Genomic DNA, 27493 nt, shown 5'->3' on the forward strand with positions numbered 1-27493 from the left:
CGTCTTTTCTCTGGATGTATGACACACGTATGAGATGACAGTTGTCACACGTTGCTTCTATTTAGGGGTGCAGTGTAATAAATCAAGATTATTTATCTTGTGTGCATTTCACAGTTGCTTAATGCATATACTATATTTTGATCACTCTTTCTCTTTTGGACACTAAATTGCACTTCCAGGAGTTGACGCACATCATAACCCCTAACAATCAGTTATGTACAACAAGGCTGTATGACCATTTTATCTGCACCAAATAGTATGTTCATAACTTTGCCCTTCATGAAATTTCTGCAGTAAATTTCAACAAATGTCAGTTCATGTGGTGGAAAAATAAAAGCTTAAAATGAAGCTTTTTAAGCAATATCAATTTTTGTAAGAACAAAATGTTCAAATGCAATAATGCAGCCCGAATGCAAACATAGGATGCCTCTCGTGGAAGCAGCAGCAAGCCCCTGCAACTTCATGCAGTTTGACACAGCTTCTAACTTCGGACCTAAAAAGCTTTTTCACCATTTCTTCTGACATACCAAAAAAGGGCCACAGCTAAAATTAGCTGCCAATGAAATTATAAATATAAGAACTATAAATGCATTTGCCTAAGGTGAACAGCCTTCCTAAATTGAGTAACTGCACATCCTGCAGGGCTCACTAGCCAAACCATTTTTTCTCCACCCTACAAGAGGGTGCGCCACTAAACCTCTTACAATACTACTACACATCATCTTGCTTCATGTGATGCATTTCTTTAAGGGCTTAGAAAAACAAAACAAGTTTAGTGGCTTCGATTTCATTACTTCAATTACTGCAAATAGCAGTCTGAAACTCCTGGTAAGAACGAGGTTATACAAGCTGAGTCACCTGTCTGCATTTGAAAATCACTCAGACCCACTGAGATAGCTTAGTGGCTACGGCGTTGTACTGCTGAACTAGAGGTCGCGGGTGCAATCCCAACCGTAGTGGTCGCATTTAGACGGAAGCAAAGTGCAAAAATGTTTCTGTACTTTTAAGATGCACATTAAAGAACCCCCAGTGGTCAAAATTAATCAGGAATCTGGAGTGCCAGACCACAGCATGCCTCAGTCAGATTGTGGTTTAAGTACGTAAGACACTAGAATTTAACTTAACGAAAACCACTCAACTTCCCAAGCTGCAGCAACTCCCTGCAATTTTTAAGGTCTTCCGGATGGGCACATTCAGCCTATTTCCTAACTCATAACTACTACTTTTTTTTTTCTAGTTTCTGTGAGTGCACCACATTCTGTCAGTTATGAAAACACTCTCTGCTCTCGGACTGCTCCTTGCTGTCCTGGATGACAGTGCCAGGGCAGTTGTCCTCATCCAGACACTGCAAATCGTTCTGCACAGCACAACTTTTGTATTATGAGCCTTGGTGAGGAGGCTCAGGTGGCGATAGTTACAAATGAACAAGTGAACAGAGAATTTCAGTTCATTTCCTAGTTTTCAAAAGTGCTGCATACAGTAAACTTTCACTTGGATTAATAATTGTACTTTGTGTTACTGTCTTCGGTGCATAGTGTTCTGTCATGCAATACAGTACAGATCAATGATGAGCACAATGGCGCATGTGCATCTAACAATCGTAGCTGATCTGGATCCACTACGGAGCCTGTGCTCAATAGCTTGATGCAGAACGCAGAACAAACAGAGACTTTCAGCTCATAACTGCTATTTTCAGTAAAACTTGTGAGCACCTGTTCCCCAAAGTTCCTGCTCCACTGAGACATACCGATTTGAGCAGGCAAGTTCTTCAATATGCTTCCAGACCGAGAAATGTGCTTTGGAGACAGGCTGGCTTCCTTATCCTGGACAAAAAATTCAAAGAAGTACATATCTCAATCCAAAAATGCACAGTCATTTTTTCACTAATCGCATACTTTCAGAAAATACAAGCCAAATATTTATAGCCATGACAGGATCAAGAATATATAGACTTTTTTTCTTGGCCAGAATATGCATGCAGTAACTGACTTTCAAGTCCAGTACTCCACAAATGACAGCAAATGGCCAAACTGTCGTAGAACAGAGGCATTTCCCAAATAATTGATTTTATTTGGAAAGTGATTCAATGATAAGTAAAGGTGGGCTAAATGGAGCAAGTAAACCCGTACACGGGGAAGAAGGGACAAGACAAGCTGCCTTCTTCCTTGTGTAGGTGTTTTCTTGTGCTGTTTATCCACAATGAATTCGTACTGACTAGCCCAACTTCCATGCCATCTCACATAATTTTTGCTCCGGAGGACATGTGAAACTCTCATGTATGTGTGAAAGACTGAACTTGAGCGACTTGAAAAAGTCCATAAAGAAAGGTAGTGGTCTCTGCCCCGAAGTGTTCTTTAGCACTAAAACTTCGAGTAGGCTGCCTTCTGAGAGCTATCGTTTCTGAATGTGGTACTTGACAGATATACCTCCATCTGTTTCTCAAAACAGCGCTGTGCATGCTAACAACTGATGATCCCTTCCAGCTTCACAAGTTGCATGCGGTGTTAGAGTTCTTCAACGATTACAATGAAGAACAAGGCCTAGCTGTTTTTAATTGACATAAATGACATACTAGCCCTTGCCCCACACTCAGCTCTGCATTATTGTTAGGAAAGCCATTGACACCAAAGAAGCTTGCATTTCCAGAACTTCTTTGGTCCCAGTAATGAAAGTTTCCTAGACCTAATGAAGTTCTATATGCAGTTCACTATCAACACCTTTAATAAAAATGTCTGATGCAAAATGAAGGGTCTCTATTGGCTTGTGCAACCTAGTTTTGGCAAGCATGAATCGATGCCTAAACACTGAACTGCAGGATTCCGGCATGCTCAAAGCTTTTGGGTAAATAGAAGACTTCTTTGTTTTCAAACAATGTGATGCTGATCCAGTGCCTCAGATGGCAGCCATTCAAGAAATCTTTAACAAATTATTTTCAGATTCACCCACACCCCTGAACTTATTTATTTATTTATTTATTTATTTACATGTACCTTACAGGCCTTCGAGAAGGCATAGTGTAAGGGGGGAAATACAGTAACATATTAGTATGGAATCGGGAAAGAAATAAACATCAGCGTAATGAAAGGAGTACGCACAGAACATGAAAAATTAATACATTAGCAAATACAGTATGTAGAGCAATAACAATAAATGGTAAACAACAACATAATAGCATAATAACACTAAGGTTTTTGCATGTTATACAGTAGTAAGTATTGTCGAAGATCACCAGCTACGTTTGCTCGACAACAACTTAAAGGGACATTCCTCGATGAGATTGTTTGCCAGCATTATGCACCCTGCATAGCAAAGGGCCTGCTCCCTTTCACCTCCACCTACTCAAAACATGTCAAGTGCACCATCGCCATTGCTGTACTCAAGAATGCTCTCAAATGGTCCTGCCATTGCAAGGGAAGATTAAGCTTAAATGCTCAAGTAGAAAGACTGCGAAATGCAAGTTGTCCAGAAAATGTATTTCAAGGACTAGCAGAAAAGCTTCTCAATGAACTTCGCTAGGAATAAAGCCCCTCCATCCACGCGTCAACGCCGCTTTTGCTAATTAGTACCAACCTTTGTTGTGCGCCGCTGTTCCTAGATTCATCGTTCATACCAGTTCCGCTTCCACAGTTTCCACTTCTGGGGTTTCCATTTCCGGTCGTTCCGCTTCCGGAATTTCCGGTGAGTGAGTGACGAAACTTTGTTCTGAACACCTGCAGAACGGTTAGCCTTCCCCTGTTAGGGAGGCGTTACCGTGACGCGGCCATGACGTCTTCGCGGCGTGTGGCGCCTCTACTTCGGCCGCGGCCGCACTATTCCCTTTGGTCGACCGCGCCTGCCCCTCCTTTGGGGTGGCAGCCTCCCTCCGGTTTCGCTCGGTCGTTGCCTTTCGAGGGCCGCCGAGATCTGCTGGACGGCCTGGGTTTGAACATCTTGGTCATAGCATCTCGTTGCGGCCTCGAGCCGCGGCGGGATCGTTGTTAGTGTTGCAGCTTCATGCGGATTCTTAGCACAGTCCCAAAGGATGTGAGCTGCAGTGGCTCTTTCCTTTTGGCACACACAACACAGATCACTTTCATAAACACTTGGACACACGTGCCTCATCAGCACCGGGGTGAATAACGACCCCGTTTGAAGTTGTCGGTATAAAACCGCCTCCTTACGGGTTAAGCCCGGATGAGGTGGCGGCATAGTCCTTCGCTCTAGTCGGTACCATTTCACAATTTCATTGTACGAAGTCATTTTGTCCTTGGTTTCCCGGTTTCCGGTTTTGAATTTCCGGTTTCTGAATTTTCGCTTGTTGTACGCTCGCACCTCTATGCAGATGTGACGTCGCTTCTGCCCAAATGAGAAGCTGTAACTACGCGAGTTCCGCTTGGCGCCAGAAGCTGAGGGGGTGAGCGAGGAAGGAGCGTGGAGGAGGAGGGTAGGTTGGCGGTACTTAACCTGGTCGGCAAAAACGTGTATGGAGGGGCTTTAGCTAGGAAAACGGCAACAAGCAGCAAATTGAAAAAAGGTCTCAGACGAACTTCATTCTATACATTCACAGCATTTTACGTAAGATCAAGAAAGGTGCCCGAAGAGTGGGCGTTAAAGTTCTATTCTCAGCCCACAAGAAGCAGAGTCAATATGTAGGTGCGTAAACACTGAAGGACCCAAGAAGGCTATGTTTACTCTGGTGTCAGTGTTTGTTGGCTTCTTCTGATATGTTTACCACTAGGCACACGAAGCCCACCGTGAAGTGTATTGTTAACATCGTCTATTAAGTTCTGCTCTCCTGTTAAAAGACTCGCATTGGAGAGACGTGTTGTTTTCTCAACCAGTGGCTCAGCGAGCATGCCGTAAGCTGTCGCCAAAAACAAGGCAGCAACATGGCCTTTTCACTGCAGCGCTCGCAGCTGTACTGCAGACTTCAAAAAGTGCAAGGTGATAAGATGGTATTGCACCACATATGCAGCACACATGTGTATGTGATTAACAAAAGAGGTGATGCACGTGTGAACACTTCATCTTTAGCTCTAACTAAAACATAAGTTTGTTACATTGACAGATAAAAAATCTGCGCGCGGGACTCTGCCTGTGTTTTATCACGTGACAATGTATCTTGCAGTTATGTGTTGGTTGTTTTTTCATATCGCTGTATTCGCAATAAACCCTCGATGTTGCTAGTGACCGCTTTGCAATTTGCGTTTCTTCTCTACTGTTGTCATCATTGTATGCACTGTTTTTACCCTCAAAAGCCACTGAACCAACTAGTCTAGCATTGCACACTGCTATTCTTAGTACTTGTGCTGCAAAAATTTTCGTACCTAATGTGGCTCAACCTTGGACTCATTTTGCATACTCAGGAACAGAATGCACAGACTGCAAGTATTTAGGTTTTATTGTAATTTGCAGCAATTTCGGTCATGTTAACTTTTAGGAAACCAATCATGAATTTTCTCAACAACTTTAGTCCAGGTTAAAAATTATTTAAATAATAGAACTAAAAGAAAAAAAATTAAGCTTACATGCAATTATTTGTCCATAAAAAGCAATATAGGTTATTTTATAACATTATCCTAGGCATGAAGCCCTGACCATACACAAAAGACCCAACTTTTTCCCACTTCCAGGGGTATATAAAAATGACCATATAAGATATTCAGAAACCAATATCATATTCGAAAATAGGAGAATAAACTCTATATTGTTAATATATAATATAATATATATTTATATTATAATATATAGTATAGCTAAGCATTAGTAATATAGTTAGTGATATGATTAATTAAAATGCATCTCTGCGGCACATCTTCCCTTAAAGCTTGTTGCACATATCTTGAGACGCTTCTGATAGTGGCCTGTCAATGCTACGATAGCTGTTTTTACAGTAGTGTAGTATTTGCAAAGCTAAGGTAACCCACCATTTGAAATAACACCGAGTACAATGACACATCGCAATCATACTGAAATTATGTGCATTCATGTTCTGAATGGTCATTAATGTATTTTAAAGTACATATCCATGAGCGTGGAACACATGCAGTGGTTTTCATACCAATAGAATGGCGAACCGGGGAATGTCATCACATGGATCAGCACTGCACTCCGTCATTCGTTTTTCACCGCTTGCCTGCAATGTTCACACACAAAACTGTCAGGCAACGCTTCTTATTTTTGTAGGTTACAAAGGCTGCAAGTGCATGCACGCAATGCCTGTAAACTTTGTTAAATTGAATCTGTAGAAGAAGATTAGTTGACTAAATCACAGAAGTGCAAGGTTCTCATGAAACATCAAGAAATTAAAAATAAAATATCATTACATTGGAAATCTCATTAAATGAATGTTAGCCATACAAAAACTTAACTGAGTATATAGTAAATCCTGAGCAACTGCACAAAGAGTGTATCTGGTGAACCTGATCTTAGACAGCACATCGCTGCGTGAACTGCTTTGAAAGCCAATATCCTAATGAACTGTATTTCACTTGGGACAGGCAAACATTAACATTCTAGCAAGCTGAGCTACATGAAAAACCCAACTTTTGACACTGAAAATTATTTGCACATTGCTGCACATGCCTAATGCATTGCCACATAACACTGCGCTAACTACCACTGTCATTGCTTTGCCTTGAGAGCAAAATAATTTTTTTCTTGTTTTTATTGTTCCACTCACTCCTAATGCACCTTGCACATCACTCAGTCACAACTCTGGTAAAAGGTAAAAGAGAAAAATGCAGAAATGACGAACCAAATCATTCCCATATTGAATTAATGGAACTATATGAACATTTCATCAATTTAAAATGAGAGACATTTCAGAAACAACTGTCTCAGATTACCAATAATAACAGATTTGTGATAAAATGATTTCTATTGGCACGTAGTATGAAATTGTCTGCCATAGCTGACACAGGGAATTGTGACAATTACCAACGCATTTTGTGTCTAGCTTTACAGAGTTATTTTTTGCCATATAGTCGTAACTAGCTTGCATGTACACCTTGCTGCAGTTTGTTTAGTAACCTTAACACATGATACAGTTGACTCCGGTTAATTTGACCTCGGTTAATTCAACTTTTCACTTAATTGAAATGCACTGGAATGTCCCTGTGAGAAACCATACATTCCTATGGATGGAAAACTCGTTTAGTTTGAACTTGAAAGCAAACCACTTCGGTTGATTCAGCCCCCACTGGTGACCTCTCACGCACGCAGTGGTTACTAAAAGCTTGAAAACAGAAGAAAATCCACAGACGATGCTACTGCTTCCCTAGGAGTGACGCTGTTCTAACTAAATTCATTTTTATCCCTTAATGGACAATGCCCCTTCCCACCCATGAAGTCATCCGTTGCCGCTTGTTTCACGTAGCTTCATGCTGAGGTAGCATTTAAACACATCAGCACCCTTTGTCTCATGCTGAATGAGTTGCACTTCAAGAGCAAGAAATAAAAAAGACATTAAAAATACTGAAGTCAAGGATTTGATGAAAACTCATCTAGTCAGGACTGCCTTGTTCCCAATATGGACTGCGAACAAGGCCCTCTTACTGGAGCCAAAACGTCTTATTTACGTTTTCGGTCGGGGTCCATTTTTACTTTAACCACATCACAGACAACTTGAAGTAAAAAAATGATTTGAATTTGTTCATGTGGCGACCATTTGGTAATTCAACCTTTCATTTCCAGTCCCACAAGAGTAAAATTAACAGGAGTTGACTGTACAGTTAACTGTACAGTTAAGTTGGTAGATGCTCAAAATATGCCCATGTAGGAATTCTGACAACAGCATTAGTTTCGAGATACTCCCTGCTAAAATTAGCAACAAATATTTCAAAACTGGTGATAGTCCCAGGATTCTTGCAAAATGGACACATTTCAAACAGTGACCAGTTTCAGCTGCACAATTTCAACACGAGCACTTATGTCAATATATAAAAAGTTGTGAAATTTAGTTTAAAAATTTCACCAGTGTTTACTAAACAATTTCAGGTGGCTGCTGCTGCTATGAACATAGGCCAGAGAACAGTTTATCCCTAGTTTCCTGTCTTTAACAATAGGAGACAGTATAGTAGCTGGTATGAGCTGGTAGACAGTACACGTAGTAGCTGAAATGACTGGTACAATGCTTTTATCAAACTCAACACAGGACTTCCAATCCTGAGCACATGTAATACCATGGGTTGGAATTGACAAATACACTTCATGTAGCTTCGTCAGAAGCAGGTTTGATAGCATCATCAAGCCCCCTTTACAAACATGCTATAGGTGCACTAGAGCTTACCGCAAGTTCTTGTTCAACATCTTCCTTGTACGTCTCCTCGTCACTTGAGCTGCTAGTCTGGCTGCTTGGTGGGCCACTGTCTCTCCTCACAGCACTGGCAGAAGGGGAAGTGTTTCATCTTAATAAGTGCACCTCTGAAATCCCAGTTGAGAAACTAAAAAAATAAATCCAATAGACTTCCGAACATCCGTTACCTAAGTTACAACCCACAACCACCCACATGTAAGTGGCACCCAATTTTACACGCCCCCTAAGCAAGTACAATGGTGCTCTAAAGAAACGCAGTGAAGACAAAAAAGTAAAAATACTAATTTCATGCTGTGGTGTCACCAATGGTAAACTACAGTGCAACTTAAACAGATCCAAGTTCTCAATGGTATACATATATATATATATATATATATATATATATATATATATATATATATATATATATATATATATATATATATATATATATATATTAGGGGTGTTTGAACAGTGAAGCATTCTAATCAAGCCGACAAACATTCGAGAAAAACTACCCTTAGAATATAAAATATTCTCAAACGTTAAGGGGATGTCAGGTAAGCTGAGAAGCTTGTAAATAAAAAATAAAGAAAAGCACAAATATATCTGGTACATGATGACAACAATAATGAAAAAAAAAAGAAAAAGAAATAGATATCTTTCGCCCCAGATGTATGTCAATCTGACAACTTATACATCAGAGAGAACTAAGCTACATAATCATGTCCTCACACCCTTCAGAAGCACTAGGAGTCTGTTCACTGTATTTGACCGCAGCCGTAGCTGGCTGCTCTTAGTGACGGCTCCATGCAGGCTGCGTTGCAGCACAAAAAATTAATTAAATTCTGGGGTATTAGGTGGGAAAAGCATGACCTGATTATGAGGCACACTATAGTGGCAGACACCAGATTAATTTTGACCACCTGATGTCCATTAGGTGCCCCTAAAATAACACAAGGGCTTTACATTATATCTCCATCAAAATGTGGCCCCCATAGCCAGATCTGAACCCACAAACTCAAGTTAAGCCACCCAACACCATAGCAATTAAGCTATTGGAGTGGGTGATGATGCACCTGGGCATCCGCTTTCACCGCCGCAGTCATATAAACTTACGGCTTACCTCCAACATGGAGCTGGTATAATGCAAAGTGAGAAACAGAAATATGAATTACTGGTTAAAAAAAATCCTGTGCATAGATTTTTTTGTTTATCTGAATGAGACATACACAAGGTAACTTTTATTTTATAATCATTGATCATTATGTTTCAAAGTGAATTTGGGGCTCTTACACACACTGTATTGCATTTGCATTTCATATTGACCATGCTGGCATATAAAAACTATTGTAGAACTCCCTGTAACAGCTATGCTGTAAAAGGAACAGCACGTGTCACATACATGTAGCAGAGCGCAGTGCTTGCTAAAGGAGCTGGAGACAATACTACAGTACCGTGCATAGTTTTGAAGGAATCCGAACATGGTAAGATTGGTCAATAAATTGCCTCGACTAAATAGAGACAGCGAATTCGTAGGCTGCCTAAAGTGAGACACGCTTACTCAATGGCTGGTAACTATAGGGGGTAAGTGATCTCCACCCATGTGTTTGTTTAGGAAATGGATCGTCTGGGCAACAACTGTGGTTCTCCTGCACTATAATTATTCAGTAGTCTCTGTTTGCCTGTTTTCTCTCTACAGGTGGCAAGAACTGTTGTCTTTTACAGTATTCAAATGAAACGACTATTGGACAACTCTGAATAGTGAATTCTCGACACAAATATTAATCAACTATAAGACTATTCAATTTGAATTCGAAACTTCCAATATTTACCCACCCCTAATATGCAGGGTGTTTCTATTTAGGAAAAAAAAATTTAAAAATTTGCCGGCGCCAGATAGCACAATTTTAGTCCATGAGCCGGTCTACTCAAGGAAGTGGACATTATGAGCAAAATAAATTGAAATGCTTAATCAACTGATTAGTTAAAATCTTAGTGAATTTTGCTTAACTACCTTATCGCACATATTGCACAAATTCTAGTCGGTGAGACTGCAAGGCATATCCAATAGAAGAGAATTGTGTTGATGATACCATTTACAACATATGCGCTGTCAAACTTGCAGTAAGAATGCACTGTCAGTCCACTTTCTTAACAAAATGTCTTTTTACACTGAAGCACAAAAGTAACTGGAAAGCCAATGCATTTCTCCGCAAAGTTCGGGAACTAACGTCGCGAAACTGGTGTCATCCTGAGAATTCATTCTAAGTGGATCTGCCTTGCGAACTCCCCGGATGGAATTTGTAAATTGCAATATGTGCCATAAGGTAATTAGTTAAAAATTTAATAAGTGAATTTTTGTTAATCAGTCCATTACGCACTCCAATTTTTTGTGTAAATAATGTCCACCTCTTCAAGTAGACCAACTCATGGACTAGAATTGTGCTTCCTGCCACAGGCAATTAAAAAAAAATTTTCGAAAGTGTTTGCTGAAACACTCAGTATATAATACATAATGCACGAAAGAGAAGCAGAGCCTTCTGACCACTGGAGCACAGTTTAATTCCGCTTCCTTAGATCATGTCTTCAGCTACTTTTTTTTCACACACACCTTCATAAAGCAATGAAGTAAAACTCATTTTGAAATAACAGAAAATGTGTTAAAATTGGGAGTAAATAATAAAAAAAATACATTAAAATTTTCAAGAAGCTTGAACATATTTATTTGGCATGTGTTGAGAAATTCAAGTACAGTAACATTCACTAGGCAAAAGTTCACTGAATTACAATTACCTTCATTTTACAACTTTCGAAGCATCCTGAAGTGAATTCTCAGGACATGCAACATGACAGTACACCTTACCATTACATTCAATTCTCCATCAAAAACAATGTCGGAGTGTTTGATTGATTAAATTTAATGACCCGAAGCAACATAGAAACTATAAGAGATGGTTAACTTTTACCAACTGGGTTTCTCTAACTGACAGCCTAAGCATGCTACGCAAGCATTTTTGTATTCTACTCTTATTGGAGCGGAATACAAAAAACTGCGACCAGGAATTGGAAGCTGTGTCCTTATGCTCAGCAGCAGATCATAATTAAAACCCCCAAGCCACTCACTATGTAATTTTTTTGAGACATCAAAGCAAAAAAGAGAAAGACAATAAAAATTCAGAAACCACTAGGAAAATGACAATATACAGAAATTGCAAGTCAGCATTATCACACAAATAAGGCAGAATCGCAGTAAAGATATCAAAGTATTCATAAATCAGAGTAAAAGGTTAGGCACTACAGCAATTCTGCAGCATACCCTTGAAGTGCTAGACATTGCAAGCTCAACTGTAGCTTACAATGGACCACACTAATTTGCCATATCTGCACACAAAATAACCTCCAATACAGATCGGGACAGTAGCAGGGTTTTTCTGTTTCCAGAAGGGAGGGAGGAACACTTCATCACTGAGTACTCCATGGTGGTGGGAGGGGGTGCAAGCAGATATTTTGGGGGTTCAGCCACCCCTGAATGCAAAAGTGCAAAGCTGACCTTTAACGGCCCCTTAACCCATTCAAAGGCCCTTAAGTGCAGGGTACAGCTGTGCGCCAGTTATAAACTCCCTGTTCATGACCAACCCCATTGTACAATAATCTGGGGCGAGAAAATGCACAACCAGGCACTGAATGTCCACACTGCATGGTACTACACCATGCGCAATGCACATCTTATGATGGCGCGCGTCAGCTACCCCAAACCAGTGCTGGGTGGAAGCAGGAAGATGTATGTGGGAGTGCACACTGCTACATGAATGCATGAAGAGCCAGCAGAAGGCAGATTCAGCAGTGCCCTACAGCAACCCTAAAGTCTAAACACAAATGGAGAAGTGCCCGAGAGGAGAACATACCATACCACACCTTGGTGCTATGCTTTTTCCAAGTACTTGGTGCTGCCCCTTGTGGTCATGACCACTTATCATGGGCAGACTTGCGACCAGAAATTGTTGCTTTCATGCTTATTGTACTTCATCTCTAACTAAAAACCCACTTTTGTTAGAGCAGCGACGCTCGGGGTGCTCATCATTATGTGCCACCTTGTACAAGCATATATGGAATGCACAGAGCAAATCATGTGCAATGAAATGTATGTTCCCAGCAGTTGCACAACAATGTGCCAGTGCTCTCACAACAGAATGTAATGGTGCAGACTATATGGCAGGCATGTACACACTGTGCAAACATGTGCTGCTGAAAAGTTTTCAGGTTCTGGAATAAGTCTGAAGGGGAGATTTGCCTCACAGATCCATTTTTGTTACCAGAGCTAATTGGATGAAATTTATGCACAATATGAAGTTTAAATCTGTTTTTAAAAGCATTTAGTTTCTTAATATTTTATCTAGATATTTTCCTGTGCCCCAGAAAGTAGAAAAGTACGGTCTCTTGTGCAAGTTCAGGGCTTCATATTAAGCTTAGGCGAGCATTACAAAATAGCCTATATTACTCCTAGAGACAATTCATTGCAAGACCTCTTTAAAAATTATTTTATTTTCACTTTATTATTTAAAAAAATAAAATTCATAATATTGACTATAGTTAGAGAACAGTGATGATTGTTTTCTTATATTCCACATAACCAAGATTGCTGCATATTACAATAAAGCCTAAAATCTAGCAGTTTACAAATCCCTGTGTATGTGCATGCAAAATTAGACCAAGATTGGGCCACACTAAATATAAGAACATTGGTGCATAAGCAGCAAAAAACAGCCAGATTATAAAAAAAATAAAAACAATGTTTAAAGTTTCTACACAGTTATACTACTAATGAAGATGACCAATTTGCATGAAATTTGCCCACAATGTAGACTGGTCTCTCAGAAGTGTAAAATTTCAAAATTGTGCTTCTGCATAGATGATGTCCTCAGAACCCCTGCAAGCTTCTTGTAGAACTTCCTCAAAATCTTTATTGCCATATCTCTACAAGAGTGAATGAATCAAATCTTGTCTTTGGGCACAGCAACCAAATCTTGATGTTGAGACTTGGACGCATTTTGGGTTTTGCTTTGGGCACAATAAAATGACAGCTTTTCATCTGCCGGGCTCTCAGCAGTGGTGAAAATTGGAAAATGAGCTGGTGCAGACTCAGCCAGGGCTAGTGTTTGCTTGTAGTTACACCAGGAAAGATCACCATCTAGTTGAAACCTGTGGTTGCGACCCTCAATGGTAAGCATTGATGGAAAAATACCGTGTTTCAATTAGAAAAACTTTTTTGAAGTCTCTCAAGACGGTTCTCAAAAAGAAAAATATTGCTTTCAAGTATGCAGTCTATAGGCAATTAAAAGATATCAATGATGTTAAAAAAAATTATGTGCAATGATTTCAGTTAGCAGTTACACTGGCATACTCTTATGCATACGTTCAACATGCATGGGTTCCTTCTGAGACTTCTAAACAGGATCAAATTACTATGAGGTATGTTGAATTAACTGATGCATCTATATTAGTAATCCCTTTGGAGTTCTACATAAGCTGGCTCAACAGTATTTGGATGCTCTGCATAAAATAGTATGCATAGCTTTCATAACTAATTACTTAGTTCAAGCTGATGTATTAATGCTCAATTTCTTTATATGGGAAATAAATAAGTTGAATTTCACAATGCAAGTATATTGCAATAAGAGAGCCCGAAACTAAAATACAAGAATGACAAATAATTCTAGAAACAAATTGTCCAAACTAAGGCATACTAAAATTATTTACTATCAATATTTTATACTTAAGCTCCACAACATATAAAAATGGCAACAAAACGAGAAAAAATTCAAGCACCATCACTTTAGGAAAACAAAAAACCAAAACAATTAAAACTGAATTTTATTGAGTAAACAACTGGCTGTCTTGGTCAACATGCATATAATAGACACATCATTACAAACAGCATAAACATTTCAATACATTCACTGGCAACAACCGACCAACACAACTTATTCCAAAAAGAAGCTTCCAATAGAAAAAACAAAAAGGTCCACTAAGGACATGGACAAAAATATGCGAAATATGCTCTACCACAACAAATTTGAGTTCACCTCGACAAGGTCCCAGGTCCATGTGTGTGCTAGTTTCACTGCACAACAAACTTTTCAAGCGTAAATGGCTAATCTACTCAAAACTCTTTCATGTAGGACAGTCCATAATTAAGTACAAGCGAACAGGAGGAATAGTAAATGAAAGAAATTGACAAGTTGAACACACTACAGCAAGAAAAGCACACACAAACATGTTACTGAATGTCAGCGATTATTAAAACTGGGACCATTTCTTTTTTTTGTTACAGTACTATATAATGGCATGTGAGCTATTCTGAATTTAATATTAAGATGCAAACCCTGCAAAACGCAAAACACAAAATTCCTAAAGGTGATCACTACAATGTTAAGAGTGCTATATGAAGCCTTCTGGCTAGACTGACTGGTTATAATTTGAAAGGAGAATAAGATAAACCTGCCACAGCCTCCCTCCCCCCCCCCCCTCCTTCTTACAACAACTATACAAGCAAAACACATCAACATGCACTTGTTATTAACGAAGTATTTTGTGTATTTAGTTTATACATCTGTTGCCCACAATACAATACCCTTTCTACTGATCACTCCACGAGCTGGTGCCTCCTTGGATCAGAGATGGTTAACTGGAAGCAGTTTTACGATATATAATGAAATAGCTCCAAATGAAGAAATGGGGACTTGTACATGTGGTCACATAGGCACTTTTCCACATAGTAGTTGCCAAATTAACTTCAAATGTGTCTATCCAGCCTAAGTAAGATGAATCTACTGTACAATTCCATGTTTTGTGCACAGTCAAACAAGGGTTTATACTTTTAAGGATATTTCTCTAGCTCAATAAGAGTTGTTTTGAATACAATATAGATTTAAATGGGCTCAACTACTTCGTGTGGGCACACTCTTCTTCAAATTACAATAATGTTTTCAAGGAAGGTATAAATGGTGACTAGTTTCTGTAAACAACAAGCAGAAACTACACAGCATTAAAAATATGCATATATGTTTTTTTTCTTGAACTGCTGCCATACTGCAGGTGCATTGCAGGCTGTGATATGAAGACAATCTGTATCAATGCTGGAAGATTAAAAAAAAAAAGGGGCATCTAATAAATTTTGTTTATATGACATTTAGCAGAACAGCAGCAATCACACAATTAACAACTTGCCAATAAATTTCAACCTACAAATTAATACCTAAGAGAGACATATTTGCTGTTAACGTATCCAGTACACTTTAAATGCATAGCTTGCATCTTAGTGCCTCTCTTCCATGCATATGAAACCTCCAGTTAGCAAGCTAAGCATATAAGTGCACAGTTGATGAACAGCACAACAGCTGAAAGTAGCTGCAACACACATGCAAAATACATAGTAACTTTCTTTCTCAACGCAAACCTCACAGTCAATCACCATTGAAGTAGCAGCTGTCACATGCGGTGTTCAAAAAATAAGAAGTTGCTGAAGAAAAACAAGCATATGGGGCTTTAAAGCCTGACTAGTGATTGCATGCCTACTACCACTCCCTTTCTAATACACAACTGCAATGCAAGAAATGTGATCACACCATTAATGAATAACATTTAGGCAACAAAACACTCACAATGCCCAACTAGAAAAAGTTCTACAGCTGTATACAATATGAATAGCTTTTGAGAATGTTGGTCTCAAATAATGTCTGCTGAAAGTCACATGGTTCGAAGCATAGCTCTGTGTTGTTAGACAGTGTTGAACTTCAAGATACAACCATCTCTGTTCAAATCATTTGATAACAGTTAATGCTAGCGACTTTGTACACCTGATCAAAACCATAAGCCATGTCTACCAAAATTTACACAAAGAAGAGAACAAAAACAAAAATCCGCAAGAACATTTCTTGTAAAAGGGTATGATGCAAAAGTGGTCACAAGGGATGGCCAGGCATCAAACGCTTGTAATGAAGTTGTCAGAGCAGTGCCTCTAGTTAATGATATTGGCGCACATTATAAGATACTTATCAAGATGACTACAAATGACACCTGCTGTCTACCACTTCACCTCAAAGTGTAGGGAGTTACTTCTTAAATTCCTCTTTTTTTTTTACTATTTACTCCTGAAGTCATTCCCAAATGTAAGTAGCAAGAGCAAGCTTGACATTATATGGAAACTGCTTTTTTTGTAGTTTAACATTTTATAAGTAGTGTCACATTGAACAACAAAATTCAGTTAAAAGTACACAAGGAGCAACGCAAAACGCAAAAAAAAAAAATGCCCGCAACTACTTAATATATGAGTCATAATATAGGTAATGAGAAAACTACTTTTGCAGTGTACTCATCTTCAGCTGTACGAGACTGAATGCGTGCTACATGTGGTGCCATCTTTTGAGCTATCATTGATTGCTAGTGGTATAATAAGATTTCAGTAGTTCTCTACAAGAACTCGAAACTGATAGGCTTACCCCATGTTTCATTTTGTCAGCATGTGACCAATAAATAAAATTCCAGCCACAGAATCTCGTCGCAGAGCTCATGGTACATAGATGCATGAGTGGGCATCAAAAGCACTAGATCAGTGAATAATTTCGAAGTTGAACAGACAATCTGCACCACAAGCCTAGCAGTGGCCACCACCTGCAGGGGTGATGGACAAGGTCTTGTTGGATGCACAGGGCTCAATTTTGGCTCATTTATGGAACCTGGAGCAACCATAAATGGTACTTGTTACATCTACATATTGAAGAAGCTCCGTTATGCATTGTACAATAAGGATCCTAGACAAAAAGGTATGGTCAGGTGTGACTATATTCACCTTCGGTCTACATGTTTAACCGTGATGGAAACTGACAAAAATGACACATTCTTTCGCACTCACCCTATAACTTTCACCCCGCATATTCGTATATTTAAACTTACTTAGATTTTCTAAAGAACCAAACCTTACAGGAGATGACAAAGGATGAGATGCAGCAGTGTCACTACGTAGATTTCCACAAGAGGGGAATTTTGATTCTTCCAGGATAGTAAGTCAATAAAAAAATAAGATGGAACTTTGGGGAAAGATTACAGTCTCCAGTAGAGCATGGCACACTTTTAAGTAATGCAGCATAGGATTTTCAAATAAAGAAAAAAGGAAAACAAAAAAGAAAAATCCTTAATGTCGATACCCAAACAATGCCATCACGAATTGCAGACAAATACGTGGCAAGAGGTCACCTTGAAACAAAACCTTGCGTGCTATGCATAGTAAAGGCCTGATTGGTTTGAAGGTTGTGGTACGGAGAATGTGGTATGGAATGTCTTACTTTGTGTTTGCTTGTACTATCCTTTTAATTTCATACACTAGCTGCTGTATGAATGTGTTGATTTCTATCATTCTTATGGGATTCTCCAAGCCATAGCCATTAAGAACTTTTTGAAGTGTAGCAACTGGAATTAAGAAAGATCACAGGGACTATATTGCTATGATGAGAACTTTGTAAAGCTACAAGTGAATTTCAATTGTGTTATATTCAACCATACACTCTTTCGACTGTACCCTCACATAACCTAGCACAATGTATCACAAAAAGAAGCAAGTAGCCAACGATGTGCACTCACAGCCCCTGCCATGATGCTGCTTCAGTGCACATTTCAGACACTCCTCGGTTATTAGAGAGCATGGTTGGCTCAGGAGACATGTAAGATCCTTGGTTTGATGCAGAGAGCATGTCCATAGTTGCCTACAAAAAAAGAAAAGAAACATTTACGCTAAACGCAGGTGCCAAAACATGATTACCTCCATTTGGTGCACAGCAAGTGTGCTACCTTCCAGAGCAAGTGACATGCACATACAAACAACACTGCCAATTTGAGGACCTGAGAACTGCTAGAGGTACAAGCAAAATATGTAAGAATAGGAAAACAGCAGAAAGTATGTTTATTCAGCAAATGATGATACACAGCTCACCTTGTCAGTGAAGTCACCCATGTTAGATAAGTACTTCTCCAGGAACAACTTAGCAGACTGAAAGACACAAGAAAAACCCCAATTGCTTAAAAGGATCAATTTAGGGGTGTGCAAAAATATAAAAAAATTCAAATGTGAAATTCAATTAACAGAACTTCATACGTACAACATTTCGCTAAATAGAGTTAAACCTCGATTTATTGAAGTTGTGGAAATCAGCACTTCTCCTTCGTTACACTTTCCTTTTTTCATATAAAATTCCATTACTTCTAAATACCATCAAACTTTAGTATAACGAAATTCCCCGTATAACAAAGTATTCAACTTTTCATAACCTCTTGTTTTTATAACAGGGGTGCTCAAGCATGTTGGTCCCAAGGAACCCTGCCAAGCTCAATGAAGTGCCATACCCCTCCCCCCTAATATAGAGGCTGGGTATAGCATGCGACATGTTTGGGGCCAATGGTAGTGTTGGGCAGGCTACTTTGATGGCAACGTACAAACCATGTGGTCGAAACTGGGTGCAATCCTTATGAGCCAAGACAAGACAGCATCACAACCAAGGCATACCAAAAAAGAATGAGTTTTCCGTGCTTATCACACGGGACAACTTATTGCATTTCATCACAAGAGGTCTTAGAACTTTGAACACAGTGAAACATCATTATTTCGGATTTTACGGGACCGAAAAATATGTTCGAATTAACCGAATGCCGAATTATCGAGGGTATCAAGAAAACAATGAACAAAGCTTACTACAACACATTTTTCCTTACTGAATGAATCAGCAAATCCTGTTTCTATTTTGCACAAGAGCAGTGCGGAAGCTACAATTCTCATCTCGTGACTGATTAGCGCTCGCAGAGGCGAAGGCCTCGTGACTTCCTTCGCAGAGCAGCCACGGTGCGCGCCAATATCTGAGACACGCTTTTCAATACCACGAGCACATCTCGATTATTTTGTCGCCAGTGGGCTGGTCGCCAACAAATCGTCCGTCCATCACGACATAGCAGGTGCTCTTCCTCTTCGAGGTCTTTGTACCGAGTCGAAGCGAAACTACTGTCTGCTGCAACTGCTACGGATGAAACTGCGGCCGCTCTCAACATGATCAGGGAGGGTGCGACTTTGCGGTTCTGAAGGCAGGCAGCTGGCGCACGCGCCATGTCAAAATGAAACTACCATTTGTTGCCACAAATGCAGACGAAACTGAAGTCGCTATCAACACAGTCATGGATGGTGACTACGCAGTTTTGAAGGCAGGCAGCCGATGTGCGCCCCGAGTCAAAACGAAACTATTGTTTGCCGCAACCGCTGCGGACGAAACCGTGGTGGTTATTGCCGCGATCATGGATGGCGACTACGCAGTTATGAAGGCACACAGCCAGCCGCCAACGTGGATTTATGCGCGGCTATCAACGCAAGAATAAAGGCTGTAGGGCACAATTAGGCACGAAGCATTCGGGCGTTGCTGTCAGCCCTGTATTATGTACGATTTCTGCTGATGACTATGGCAATACGGACTCTGCTGCTTCGTTTCGGCTGGACGCTAGTGCCGTTTTTGCTATTTCACCACGCATTTGAAGTGCTCAGAGTTCGTCGAGCTGCCACACTGGAGCCCGCTGGGCTGTGCCGCACCATGCATTTAATTTTTAATCCTCCAACGTATACGTCAGCGCGCACGCTAGTCTATCTGCAACCGGAAGCTGTGTGCAAACGGCAGAAATGCGTATGGTTCACTGTCTTAGCCACTTGGCGAGTGGGGAAGCAGGGAAAATTTATCGGTGGCTCGTGGGACCCTGAGTAGGGGCCTGTGGAATCCACTTTGAGAACATATTTCATAGAATATGCATATAATGAAGCACGTTTGTACGCGATTTCAATATAATGAAATTTTTGACTTGAAATGTGTTTCAGTTCGGTCTAGGTGTGTCGCTTGCTGAAACCCTATCCAACAGAAACATGTTATACTATTATCGCTTATATCTTTGCAACCCTATTCCCCATGTGCATTACTTTGGTATCATCGTGCAGAGGAAAGAAGCCATCATTCGATCATTCATGTGCTGCATGCCCAGATGGCACAGTTCTCACACCTTGGATGATGCAATCTGAGCTAAATTTAGCCTTGCACTCGGCATTCCCAGAGCCATAGATTGGCGGTACTTTTGTCGATACAAGTGGGATTGGTCACATTTGAGAGAGTTCATCAAGCCATAGCAAGTATAATGCATCAAACTAATACCTTTGCTCATTAAGAGTGTTAAGGCTGTAAGGCATTAAGAGTTGTAAGTGCGAAATGTTTTGCAGATTTTTCATGCTTGATCAATTATGGCACCCCTGCCTGTTCAGCACGTAGGGTCCAGAAATGTGAAGAAACTTGGGCCCCAAGACGGAGAGATGCCATTTTGTGCCCACTGCCTTTGACGACGCGGGTAATAGGGAGCAAGCACAATTGCAAGATTAGACTGTAGGACCCCCACTAGATGTATGATAAGTTAAGCGTGTAAGCTTTCTAATGCGTGAATAAATGCCATGAGTGTTACTGTCTTATTGCTATGTAGAGGAAAGAAGCCATTACGCAATCATGCATGAGTCACATGTGCAAATGGCGCCGCTGTTGTGCCATGCATTAGGGTGCCTTGATGTCCTCCTCACCTGCTGCTCCGTACAGGGTGGAGAAAACCGTGGCATCTACTACGGTGTTGGGCGCACAAATGGTGGACGCCATAGAGACGTGTTGCCAGCGCTTGTGTGCCCAATGCTGTAGTGGACACCACGGTTGTCTCCACCCTGTACGGAGAGGCGGGCAAGGAGGACATCGAGGCACTCTAGCCATGCATGGCACAACCGAATATAAATTTAGACTCACATGCAGCATTCAGAGGCATAGCTTGGCAGTACGCTTGCCGATCTGAGCAGGAGTCATTGTATCTGAGAGAGCTGAGGATGCTATAGTAGGTATAACTTATCGAACTCAATCTGGTGCTCATCGAGAGTTAAAGGCAACAAGTGTACAATTTCATGCAGAAATTTCACACTTGCTCACGCAAATTTCACACTTGCTCGGCAATCGCACCCCTGCATTCGACACATAGGGTCCAGAAATGATGTGAAGAGACTCGGGCAGCAAGATAGAGGGATACCCAGCCCCTCTGACCAAGGTAGAATGTGTCGGTTTCCATAGGGAGCACAAGCGCATGAGATTGAGGCAAGTACAGGAGCCCCAACCATCTATGATTGCGGCGGGCTCAAGCGGAGCAGGTCAGTCTCGAGTGCTACTAGTAGGGGGGTTCATTTTGTACCCTTGTGCCCAAACACACTCTGCAAAACAAATAGGCAGCAAGCATGATTGCAAAATTATACCTTACGACACCAACTAGCTGTAACATAACTATGGAAGCTTTTGAATGCATGAATAAATGTAACTTGTCTATGTGGTTACATCATTTCTGTACCCCAGTACCCATACATCCTCTGTAGCACACACAATATGTTTTATTGTGGCTGTGTCCCTGATAAAGCCTGCCCACTTTTTATTTTAGCCCTGAAAACTCAAGCTCAACTCAGCTGATGGCTAAAAAGAGGCAAAAAAGACTCTGAATCACTCTTCTTTACTACAACAAAAAGAATGAGTTAAGAAATCAATATGAGTGTGATTTTTATTTTGTTATTAGAACGAGACACATTATTGGGATGACCATACATGGGACTTAAAATAGGCTCAACTTTCTCAAACAAAATAAAATAATGCAACATGTTTTTGGAGTACTAAATTTTACTAGTCATTTGTGGGTATTCTGTAAAATTTTCATAAAAATGGGTGATGATTACATTTTTTAAAACGTCTCTAAAATGTTCAAATTTTTTGTTTTTGCAAATTTGGCCTTTTGTGGATTTTATAACGAAATAAATACGTGGTGTAGTTGAATACTCCTATTTTCTTTTAGTTTGCGAGAAAGAGTTGAAGAATTGTTGGGAATATTTCTCTGCTTCATCATCTGCTTGTGAGCAGACTACTGCCGAATTTGATATAATTAAGTTGTACTTACAGTGAAAAACTTCGTTAAATTGCTAATTTTGTTAATTTGGGGTTTTAAAGTTTCAACATTAAAACACTTCACAACTTCCCAGAGCATTCCTGGTAGATAGTATCTTGTTAGTAAGCAGTTACAAACAACTTGGATGAAGACTGGGCCATAATAGCCGGGTTATGAGTGCCAGCATGTGTGGTGCAGACTGCACCGAGAGCAATACATCAATGTGGTTAAAGTGTCCCAAATTTGTGGGTGTTGTGTCCAGCGGGGCCTTAAACCTCGGACACCATAGCTAATTGTGCTTAGTGCTCCACAGCCGGCACCCACAAATGAAAAACAGTATAAAACGATGCGGACATTTGTCCTGAGCGAAAATAAAAGAGAAAAGAAAAACAGAAAAGTCGCAGTTTTGGCAGAAAGAAGAGCATTGATGGTGATAGCAAAGAGATAATGCGCGAAATAAGGTTCGTAGTTTTATTGGTGTCACACGTGCTCAGGCAAACATTAAAGGGCCCCTCACCAGGCCACATGGCAAATTTTGGTCATACACTGGAACTTGTTATGCACCCTCTTGGGAATGTTCTACCAAAAGAATGTGGCTACTATCCATCGGTCAAGCTGGTGCAGAACAAAGCCGATCCACACCACATAGCATCGCCTGACTTGAGCATATGAGTGCGAACGAACTCAAGCCCTGCTGGGGACAAAAAAAACGCTGCGCATATGCACTACAGTTGCATGTAGCTGCAGTCTGCTACGTAGCTTAGATACCACGGCCATCATGGGGTGCCGCGACGAGTCCGCTGGCTGAGCCCACTACGGCTCGCTGAGGACAACCGTATCTGGCTTACGTTTGGTGCGTCGTAGACACCAAATCAGTAGTAGTGGCATCTAAGTGAACTGTGTGCCATGATGACCACAGAGTTTCTAAATAAATACCCTAGAGGGAAATGTGGCGCTAGTGTCTACGGGGGCTCTCATGAGCGTTGCCTCAACCTACATGGGAAAGATGGGAAGTACAGGCTTTGGATTGACTTCGATCTTTAGACTAGTGGCGTTTGCTTGCGGCGCAGTAAACGAAGCTATACTCAAATATGATCGCGTAAAATCTAATTTTATATCCTAAATATCTTATATAATGTACAACACATTACATAAACTTTGTATGACTCTGAAACTGAAGCACGTTTTACTATGGTTTATCACCAGGACACACCAGGGTATGCATTCTTGTGTGATTCTGTTCCTGATTTAACGCTAGAGAATAATAATTTATTTATTTTTACAACAGCAACAACAACCGTGCATGTACTTATATAAAAATACTCGTCAAGTATTTATGGAACTAAAACTGTCGTATTGTGAGAAAGTGTTGCGCCCTTGAGAGGAATTCCAGAAGAGTCGTCTGCTACGATGCCTGCTCGCTGCAAACGCGAGACTTCTCGCAGACAACAGGCACTTGCGAAATCTCTTGCTCTTTCGAAGGGCTGCGTCAGCTGTCAAGATTGCTGAATGTCTTCAAGTACTTTTAAGCACATCTGCTGCAGTGCTAGCTAGGACGCTTGTGGCCTCCTACGAGTATGCTTCATTATATTTTATATTGACGCGCCACTTCTGAAACGTTATGGGGTGGCTTTGCACTTACCTATTTTGTGACACTAGACTACAGCCAGGAAGCAGCAACCTTTCCTACCACGAGTAAGTTTGTGTTCTCAAAGTCCTGAGACATGCATTTCAATGAGCACATAAATGAGCAATGCATATTGAGCCCCTCAATAAAATTTGATTGTCAAGCCACTAGAAGTACAACTGTCTATGTCTTGTATCAGTAGTACCTTCTTTTTCCTATTATGAAGTTTCATAAAGCACGTAACGCTACAACTTCAACATACCAAACTTAACAAACCAAGGTCCAAATGGTCAAAACGTGTTCTTTCAACGTTTACGATGCTGTCGCTTTCTCGTCAGGGCTTCGACACCACACCAACATCGTCCCAGCCGCTGGCCCCATCGCCACTTCGAGCAACAGTACAAAGGCGGAGAACTTTGCGTTGCACTGCCCCATTGCAGGTTATAGCAATTGCTCTGAGAACCAAACCAAAACTGCCAAAAAATACTTGTAAGCTAGTTTGCCAGTCAACAGAATGTCAATCCGTAGCCTGCACTTCCCATCATTCCCATGATGGTTGAAAGATCGCAGCGCCAGATTTCCCTCTAGTTATATTAATATGAAACTCCATGATGATGACATTCAGTAGGCGGAGCGTAGTGGGCACACCCCGCTCCGCCGTAGCCTTTGCAGTGCAAGGCAATGAAGGAGCAGGAGCACTGCTAAGGGGGTGTTTGATTGCCAATAAACTTCCCTTCTGCTGAATGGACTGAAGTACTTTCTTGTGGAAAAGCATCTCTGAAATAGCCTGTTTTAACTGCAAATGCATTTCTACACTTCCGATAAAGAGCAGTTCAGGGCTCCTTTCATGTAACTTCCTGTTCCAGCACCCTGCCACTTGTCTTACTATGCTTTCCCCCCTGTGGGCACTAGAGCCTGTGCAGTTTTACATGCTTGTTGCTTTCAGCAGCTGGCAGAGCAATTTAATAAGTGGCAGGTGACTTAACACTACTAACATAGAACTTTAGCATACACTAAAGGTACGGACACACTGGCGGCAAGACACGGGCGGCACGCCGCCGGTGGCAAGAACGCCGCGCGGCAGAGAGGCCACATCGGTTGTGCGCGCGGCGGCCGCCGCGGAGTCACATGACAGCGCTGATCTCGCCTTGTCTCGAACTGCGCGAGCATAGGCGCGATATCGCGGTTGTCGCGCGCTTCTTCCTTGCTCGGTTAGCAGATACCGCGCTGATCGCGTTGATTCCTGCAATGGCAGATGCAGACGACGATGTTCTGACGACGATGAGCGTTTTGGTCATTGTGTGTTCTCTGCTGTTGCGACGGTGGCGTGCGCAAAAGGCACGCAGACGAAGCACTAGCGCTGCTTGTCGCAGTTGGCTCGAAGCGCTCAGTCGTCGATCGTGGTTCTGCCGCCGCTGGAAGTTAACTTCGGCAGTAGCCAAGAGGTGGCGCTTAGGAGAAAGCCCGGGCGTCTCTCATTGGTTCGCGGCACGCGGCAAGCCGCCGAAAATGGCTCCTCGACCCATCCTCTGCGCGGCAGACCAAACCGCTTCCGCGGCAGGTTTCACGGCAAGCGGCGCGCCGGCGGTGGCGTGCCGCGTGCGTTTTGACGCCAGTGTGTTCGTACCTTAATGGCAAAGATTTTATTAGCATACCTACATAGCAGCAAATGTTTTACAAGTTCTATAGTGCGAAGCACAAACTAACATTACCTTAACACTATCCTACTTGCAGTTTCCAATGTACAGAGCACAAAGAAGAATGCATAGCAAATAAAACTTGCCACAGTGCTAGAAACAGATTGCGAATAGAGCAAAATTGAAAGAGTAACTCACCTTAACCAGGACAGCCTTGTGTCCACTGATTCGGATGGTTTCTCTGCCCACAGTGATGGTGGTGGTGTATTCCCCCACACTAGCATCACCCATGCTGTAACTGTGCACCAGGGAAGGCTTCTGGCAGGACTCTTTAGCCCCCACACCATAATTGTTGGATGCCTCATCTCCCATTTCCTGCCAAATAAGAAGGCCATCTTTATAGTATTTGCCCTAGCTGTGAGAAATACCATATGCTTACCCGAACTGGAGATGCGTTGCGTCGAATAGTATCTTCGATCAGCTCTTTAGCTCGCCTAATTATAAGGAAAACAAAAACAAACAAACCAGAACTTACATGAATTCACAAAGGCCACATAGAAATATTCATCAATAACAGCTGCAAAGAGGTGAAACACTTAATTTATGACAGTGATAGTGATAGTAGTACGGTTACACTTTCTCTTCACTAAAAAATTGGTTGCTCTAAATGCTCTTAAGTAACTGGAAGGCATAAACACTTCGCATTCCAAACTTGAGAATGGCAATAAACATCCATTTACATAAAATACTACACATGAAAAGGTTACTGACAAGCAGAAAAAGTACTGCAGCACTATCACGACAGAAAAATTGGTTTTAAAGGGGCCCCGCAAGTCATGTTAACAATACTACATGGCATTACACTTCATGAATATCCTCCAGCAAAGTGTCTGAACATCTTGAATACAAATAGAGTTGAAGTCAAATCGAAGATTACCCTTTAAGCACTCCATTGTGCTTCTACTCCTTCCACAACATGCACACTAGAAGCTACAAAAAAGTGAGTGGGCATTGCCCTTGGTGTTTCACCCACAATGTAATCAGAAATCTGACGTATGTAGGGTGCATTGTCTCCATCAGATGCATTGTCTCCACTTAAAATTTATAAATAGAATTCAACAATAGATAATAAAAAATTGAAAGAAAATGCAGTTTGTCTAATTTTACTGTACTTTCCTAGAAAAGAACTCACTTGAAGAACTACCCCCACTATGTTGGCTCTACTTATAGAAATAGGTGCCGTCACCAAGCCCCTGTCTGACTCAAAGCAGGTGGTAGCCATTATACAAAGTATATGACCTTGGATGTTGCCAACATAACTTAGAATCCTACACAAGTCACCCCCTTCATCGTAAGCAACTGCGTCTCTCTTGGCATAGAAAAAGTGCTGAGGTTTCTTTGAGGGTATTCTACAACCGAGGTTGATTCAAGGTTTGCTTTTGGGTCTTAAAAAAGGACCTGGGAGCAGCCATTGCTTTGCACAACAATTGTGCACCACCTGTAGGAGTTGAGTTAATGTATATGGCTCCCTTTAGGAAGCCAGAGTTGTGCCAAGGTCCGCCACTTTGAGCTCTAAAGTTAAGCAGGAAGGCCACCTCCCGTACACATAAGAGCTGCTCTTGCGCGGCACTGCCAGCAGAGTTTTTTTTTTTCTCACTTACTTTTCAATTTTTAATATGGAAGCACAAGTTGATTGGTCACCTCACTTTCACGAGCCCAGATTTTATGCTTGCCATACTTAGTATCTAACGATTACTGAAAATGCAGCATGTGACAACACAAATGGCACATGGTGGCAATGCTTGTGAACCTTTCCAATTTATATTCTTAGTTTCACATATAATGGTTGGCTTCTCATCCTATGACATATAAGACTAAGTTTTCATAAATTAGCTCCAATTCTTATTAGCCATAGATCGTGGCTCGCAA

At 41.1% G+C, this 27493-nt stretch overlaps 1 protein-coding gene across 8 annotated transcripts in view; it reads right to left on the reverse strand.

The window, feature by feature from the left end:
* The window catches only part of LOC139054180 (eukaryotic translation initiation factor 4E-binding protein Mextli-like), a 511761-nt gene that overhangs the window by 23032 nt on the left and 461236 nt on the right, over positions 1-27493 (reverse strand). For all 8 annotated transcript variants that reach the window (XM_070530844.1, XM_070530846.1, XM_070530850.1 and 5 more), the window contains 7 exons: positions 26004-26058; positions 25763-25939; positions 18264-18320; positions 17915-18036; positions 8270-8363; positions 6041-6115; positions 1748-1823 (listed from right to left, as the gene is read on the reverse strand). In XM_070530844.1, coding sequence (XP_070386945.1) covers positions 1748-1823; positions 6041-6115; positions 8270-8363; positions 17915-18036; positions 18264-18320; positions 25763-25939; positions 26004-26058 — 656 coding nt within the window. The remainder of the gene's footprint in view (positions 1-1747; positions 1824-6040; positions 6116-8269; positions 8364-17914; positions 18037-18263; positions 18321-25762; positions 25940-26003; positions 26059-27493) is intronic.

This window comes from Dermacentor albipictus, chromosome 1 (assembly GCF_038994185.2).
Source record: "Dermacentor albipictus isolate Rhodes 1998 colony chromosome 1, USDA_Dalb.pri_finalv2, whole genome shotgun sequence".
In the NCBI taxonomy this organism is placed as follows: Eukaryota; Metazoa; Arthropoda; class Arachnida; order Ixodida; family Ixodidae; genus Dermacentor; species Dermacentor albipictus.